Below are 6,920 nucleotides of genomic sequence, written 5' to 3'. Positions count from 1 at the left end.
ATTTCTGGAGTTTGAATCTTCATAAAAGCCTTCCTTTTCAAGATGGCCTAAATGTGTCCACCTTCTGTGTTCTCATCCTAGACCCTCCGTGCAATAACTAAGGGATGGGGTATGATCCCCGAGGTTTCTAGTTGTAACTAATAGTTCTGATAGTATGTATGGACCTTTACTCTGTAAGTAAAATTGAAGCTGTGCCATGTGCACAGCTTATTCTAAAACAGAATATGGAGTCCTCATCAAAATAGGAGGTACTTTCTCTGTAAGTGATAATCTGTTTAATGTCTGTACTTCTTGTGTTTCAGAATCAGCTATGTTTGTGCTTAGAATGAATGGCCCATGGATCGTCAAAAAGACAAACGGGGGCGGGGAGTAGTTATAAATTAGCAGGTTTGCAGATAAAAAAATAGACAAAAGCACACTCAAATAATAACCAAAATAGTTTATATTATAACTTAAAATTCTTTCACATAAAAAAGAACAAACTATAATTAATGCTTTCTACCCTCTTAGGAAAAGGACATTAAAAATTCTGGACATTAATTGCATTCCTTTAATTTCCATGTTTCACATTTGCTACCTATAATTTCACTAAGATTTATTTCACCTGTCCTTTATAAAGCATTTCACTTTGTAATGATTATTTTAGAACTGCACTTGCTGGCATGTAGTTACTGAGCACTTGGAATGTGCTGGTCCAAACTGAGATGTGCTATAAATGGAAAACTTGCCAGATTTTGGGGACTTAGTATGAAAAAAAGAATGTAAGAACCCAATTTTTATATTGTTATTTTAGATATATTACATAAATTACCAAAATTAACTTCATTTGTTTCTTTTTATCTTTTTAAATGTGGCTACTAGAAAATTTAAAATTACATGTGGCTCACACAGTCCTTCTACTGGACAGCACTGGGCCAGAACATTTGAAAACAAAGTAGCTACAGCTTTAACTTACCAGTTATCTTGTATGCCCACTATCTGCTTTTGGAAATGAAATTGTAAAATAAAAGAATAATCTGGCTACCTTTATGCATGCTTTTAATTTTTTCTAGTGAACATATATTTACTTTTTAAATGAAGTGAAAATGCTATATTCTGTTTATAACCTTAAAGTTACAAAAAAGGGACTGACATTTAAGACATGTAGCATGAAAGATTAAAACAGTGAATAAATCAAATTCCCCTATTACTTGTGAAATATATTCTGCACTTTTATATCAGGTGCAAAATGAGGCACCTAGAGGTAGGAGTGGAAATCTGGGAGAACACGAGAGTTCACTCCCTGTCTACTTGTACAGAAGTTACAACTCTCATCAAAATGATCACGGAAGCGCCACTACTCTGGTGACTGTCCGAGCCTCTGTGCTCACATTCCTCCCTGTGTGTCTGTGGGAAAAAGGAGCTGTCCTTCTGGCCAGGAATTAAGAATACACACTTAGTCAATAATGGCAAAGTATTTGCAACTTAGTTTTCTTTGCATATCTAGCGTGTAAGTGAGACCTTTTGCAATAAATCTCACTAGTTCTAATCACCTGACAAAAAGGGACTTGTCCATAAATTATTTAAAATGTGACTGGTTAATGATTTTCAGTAAAATAAAGCATTAATGCTGCTCTTTTTTTTTCTAATTGGTAAAGGGTGATTTATTTTGAAATGTTGCTTTTGTGTCCTGGCAACATACTGTAACACTTTTTTCAAAAGCCTCCTGACAGAGATCCCATCCACCGTTCATCTTCAGGCCTTTCTGTGAGGTCACGTGACATGCGAGTTTCTAGTAATACTCTGGTGCGTTCACTTCTTCTGCCAAAGCAACTGGCATGACCACCCCCTGCCGGTGCAGCTCTCGGAGAACATCCAAAATCGAGTCTAACTCCGTGCGGAACTTGTCCAGCTCACGATTCTTCAGCTGTGCAAGTCTTTTCCATTTCTCAATTTCTTTGTTTTGCTCGGTTTCTACTACTTGGTGTGTCTGCTGTATTATCTGCAAATTAAAAAATGCCGCATTACTTTAGAGTTCATAGTGTGGGTGAAGAACCTCTAATAGCCTCAAAGAGCTCAAGTGGGACAATGCTGACGATGGTAAACCTGTGACCTATATATATCAGAGGGGAGGGAGGCAGAGGGAGGGGAGAGGTACCTAACGGGCCCCGCTGGGTCAATAAACAGGCTTGCAAGTGAAGAGTAAGTGGGAATTTTAATATCTAATTCTGATAGGGAGTTATGGAGTTTAAAGTCTTTTCCTTTTAAGCCATGGTGGGGGGAGGGGGGGAAGGGTACCATTTAAAGCATCTAATACCTTGGAATGAATCCAAACATCCCAAAATGCTGTTTCTGGTTTTTTTTAAGAATTTTTTTAAAAATTTAATTTAATTTTTGGCTGCATTGGGTCTTCGTTGCTGCACGCGGGCTTGGTCTAGTTGCGGCATGTGGGCTCAGTAGTTGTGGCTTGCGGGCTTGAGAGCACAAGCTCAGTAGTTGTGGCGCACGGGCTTAGTTGCTCCACGGCATGTGGGGTCTTCCTGGACCAGGGCTCGAACCCATGTCCCCTGAATTGGCAGGTAGATTCTTAACTACTGCACCACCAGGGAAGTCCCTATAATGCTGTTCTTAAGAACAGTACTTGGGATGCAATCAAGACAGTTTTAATGCAACACATGTCATTAATGAACCATACATTGTAGCAGCAGGAATTATATAAGATAAAAGCACATACATCTATCATGTGCCAGGCTTGGCTTTAAGCATTTTACATATGTTAACATTTAATCTTGCCAACACACTAGGAGATATTCTACATATTCACCCCCATTTAACAGCTAGGGAAAGAGAGGCACAAATAAACAAAAAATTAATCTGCCCTAGATTCACACAGAACCCGTTGCAGGCAGTCACGATTCACACCCAGGCAGGGTGGCCCCAGAGTCCCTGCTCTTAACTACCACACTAGACTGCCTTGCTTATGTAGGTCAATTTTTTTCAACTGTGAAATAAGTGTACCTTGTCCAGTAACTTATAATACTGTTCTTATAATTTCAAAATACCTCATCATAAGGGAATCAGTCACAGGCACTTCAAGCCACAGAAAGCTAGACATACAAAAACTAGTTAGGGCAACAAAGCCAATAATGTTGCCAAACGTTACACCCGCTGAACCTCTGCAGTAAAATTTTTATTTATAATTCTGCCTGGCTACAGAGTAACTTCGTAATTCTAAAATAAAAGAATTTCAGAAATACTGTATAAACACGTGCTTGAGTTAAGCGGAATACAAAATGCTGTATGAATTTTCAATTCTAAGTTTTAAACATTACATTTTGAAAATTTTGGATGTCTATTATGTACTGAAATTTGGCATTTAACCATAACTAACATAACATTGTATAAGTTTAAGGTATACAGTGTAGTGATGTGACATACGTAAAGACTGTTGAATGACTACCACGTAAGTTTAGTTAACATCTGTCACCTCACATAAGTTTCAAAATCTTGTACTGGAAGTTTTAACCTTCTGACCACCTTCCCCCAATTCCCCCAATTCCCTCACACCCTGCCTCTGGCAACTGCCAATCTGATCTTTGTTTCAGTGTGTTTGGGGTTGTTTAGAGTACACATGTAAGATTACATAAGAATTCTGTATTTCTCTGTCTGACTTAGCATAAAGGCCCTCAAGGTCCATCCATGTTGTTGCAAGTGGCAGGGTTTCTTTTTTTTTTTTTTTTTTAAGGCTGAATACCATTCCATTGTATGTATATATATCACATTTTCTTTACCCATTCACCCACTGATGGACACTTAACATTATTTCCATGTCTTGGCTGATGTAAATAATGCTTCAATGAGCACTGGCTGCACCAATTTACAGTCTCACCAACAGTGCACATGGGTTCCTTTTTCTCCACATCCTCATCAATACTTGTTACTTTTGTGTTTTTGATAATAGCCATTCTTTTTGATATAGCTCACTGTGGGTTTGACTTGAATTTCGCTAATGATTAGTGATATTGAACACCTTTTGATGTAGCTGTTGGCCATTTTTTAATATCTTCTTCTTTGTAATAATGTCTATTCAGGTCCTTTACCCATTTTTAAATTTTTTTTTTTTTTTTTTTTTTTTTGCTCTTGAGTTGTGTGAGTCCCTTGAATATTTTGGATATTAGCCCCTTATCAGATGTGTGGTTTCCAAATATTTTCTCCCACTTCATAGGTTGCCTTTTCATCATGTTGATTATTTCTTTGGTTGTGCAGGTTTTTTACTTTGATCTAGTCCCACTTGTTTATTGTTTATTTCACTGCTTATGTTTCAGGTGTCATATCCAAAAAGGATCTATGCCAAAGACATGTCAGGGAATGTTCCCCCTATATTTTATTCTAGGAATTTATGGTTTCTGGTCTTACATTTAAGTCTCTAATCCATTTAGAATTAATTTTTGTGTGTGGTGTAAGCTAAGGGTCTAGTTTCAGTCTTTTGCATGTGAATATCAAATTCTCCCACAACCATTTATAGAAGAAACTGTCTTTTGTCCAAAGAGTATTCTTGGCTCCCTTATCAAATATGTACACATGGATTTATTTCTGGGTTCTTGATTTGATTCCATTGGTCTGTGTGTCTATTTTAATGCCAGGACCATACTGTTTGATGACTTACAGCTATGTATTTGTATAATATAGTTTGAAATTAGGAAATGAGATGCTTCCAGCTTTGTTCTTCTTTCTTAGGATTGCTTTGGCTATTTGTGGTCTTTTGTGGTTCCATACAAATTTCAGATTGTTTTTTCTATTACTGTAAAAAATGCCATTGGAATCTTGACAGGGATTGTTGTGAATCTGTAGATGGCTTTGGACATTTTAACAGTATCAATTCTTCTAATCCATGAACATTGAATACTTTTCTATTTGTGTCTTCTTCAATTTCTTTTATCAATGTCTTATAGTTATCAGTGTACAGATCTTTTATCTCCTTAGATATATTTCCAAGATTTTATTGTTTTTGATATTACTGTAAATAGAATTGTTTTATTTTTTGGATAATTTGTTGTTAGTATATAGAAACATTACTGATTTTTGTATACTGATTTTGGTATCCTGCAGATTTACTGAATTTGTTGACCAGCAGTTTTTAGGCGGAGTCTTTAGGATTTTCTATATATAAAATAATGTCATTCACAGAGACAATTTTATTTCACCCTTTCCAATTCTGATGCCTTTATTTTTCTTGACTGATTCCTCTGGCTAAGGCTTCTAGTACTATGCTGAATAAAAGTGGTGAGAGTGAGCATTCTTTTCTTGTTCCTGATCTTAGCACAAAAGCTTCCAGCCTCTCACCACTGAGTATGATGTTAGCTGTGGTCTTGTTATCTATGGCCTTTATTATGTTGAGGTACATTCATTTTATACCTAATTTGTTAAGACTTTTTTTTTTATCATGAATGAGTGTTTAATATTGTCATATGTTCTTTCTACACTGATTGAGATGATCGTATGATTTTTATCTTTCATTCAGTTAATGTGGTGTATCACATTTATTGATTTGCATATGCTAAACCATCCTTACATCCCAGGAATGAATCTCACTTGATCATGGTGTATGATCCTTTTAATGTGCTGTTGAATTTGGCTTGCTAATTTTTTTTTAAACAAGGAATATATGCCTTTTTGGAAATAATTATGTCCTGATACGGTCATCTTCTATACATTGACAGTGGTAATATTGGTAGTATAAGTATGCCTTGGTGTAGGTGGGTCATGAAGGCTTCCCCTCATATTCATTATAATAGAACTCAGAGCTGAGAGCAGCTTCCAAATAGAAAGGAAAAACACAGGTTTAAAAGGTCCCTTTCACAAGTGCTACAAGCATTAAATTTGTTCTGTAATTTCAATTCTGAAAAAAACCCACAAAACCAAAAAACATTACCCTGTAGCTTCTTACAAGCATCTGTACTGTTGATCTAGGAAATAAGTCTCCACTAGAAGATGCAAAGGTTTCACTGTATGTGCTGCTACAGCAGCCTTTTGACTTCACTGTTCCTTTTTTATTTTTTTAACTTTATTGGAGTATAGTTGATTTACAATGTTGTGTTAGTTTCAGGTGTACAGCAAAGTGATTCATTTATATATTTATATATTCTTTTTTTTTTCAGATTCTTTTCCCATATAGGTTATTACAGAATATTGAGTAGAGTTCCCTGTGCTATACAGTAGGTCCTTGTTGTTATCTATTTTATATATAGTAGTGTGTATATGTTAATCCCAAACTCCTAATTTATCCCTCCCCAACACATTTCCCCTTTGGTAACCATAAGTTTGTTTTTTGAAATCTGTGAGTCTGTTTCTGTTTTGTAAGTCAGTTCATTTGTATCATTTTTTGAAAAAATTAGATTCCACATGAGTGATATATGATATTTGTCTTTGCGTGACTCATTTCACTTAGTCTGATAATCTCTAGGTCCATCCATGTTGCTACAAATGGTATTATTTTGTTCTTTTTTATGGCTAAGTAATATTCCACTACATATATATATGTACCACGACTTCTTTATCCATTCCGCTGTCAATGGAGATTAAGGTTGCTTCCATATCTTGGCTATTGTAAATAGTGCTGCTATGAACACTGGGCTGCATGTATCTTTTCGAATTACAGTTTCCTCTGGATATATGCCCAGCAGTGGGATTGCTGGGTCATATGATAACTCTATTTTTAGTTTTTTAAGGAACCTCCATACTGTTCTCCAGAGTGATTGTACCAATTTACATTCCCACCAACAGTGTAGGAGGGTCCTGTCCCCTTTTCTTCACATCCTCTCCAGCATTTATCGTTCATAGACTTTTTGATGATGGCCTTTCTGACTGGTGTGAGGTGATACCCCATTGTAGTTTTGATTGGCATTTCTCATGTTGAGCATCTTTTCATGTGCTTTTTGGCC

At 36.1% G+C, this 6,920-nt stretch overlaps 1 protein-coding gene across 1 annotated transcript in view; it reads right to left on the bottom strand.

Moving 5' to 3' along the window:
- Window positions 1-469: 469 nt before the first annotated feature.
- The window catches only part of CEP162 (centrosomal protein 162), a 92,423-nt gene continuing 85,972 nt past the window's right edge, over window positions 470-6,920 (bottom strand). Inside the window, 1 exon segment of the mRNA XM_036872160.1 lies at window positions 470-1,981. Coding sequence (XP_036728055.1) covers window positions 1,772-1,981 — 210 coding nt within the window. The 3' untranslated portion in view covers window positions 470-1,771.

Source organism: Balaenoptera musculus, chromosome 12 (genome assembly GCF_009873245.2).
Source record: "Balaenoptera musculus isolate JJ_BM4_2016_0621 chromosome 12, mBalMus1.pri.v3, whole genome shotgun sequence".
NCBI lineage: Eukaryota > Metazoa > Chordata > Mammalia > Artiodactyla > Balaenopteridae > Balaenoptera > Balaenoptera musculus.
The sequence above is the reverse complement of the archived record's forward strand: the minus strand, read 5'-3'. Positions and strand labels throughout refer to the sequence as shown.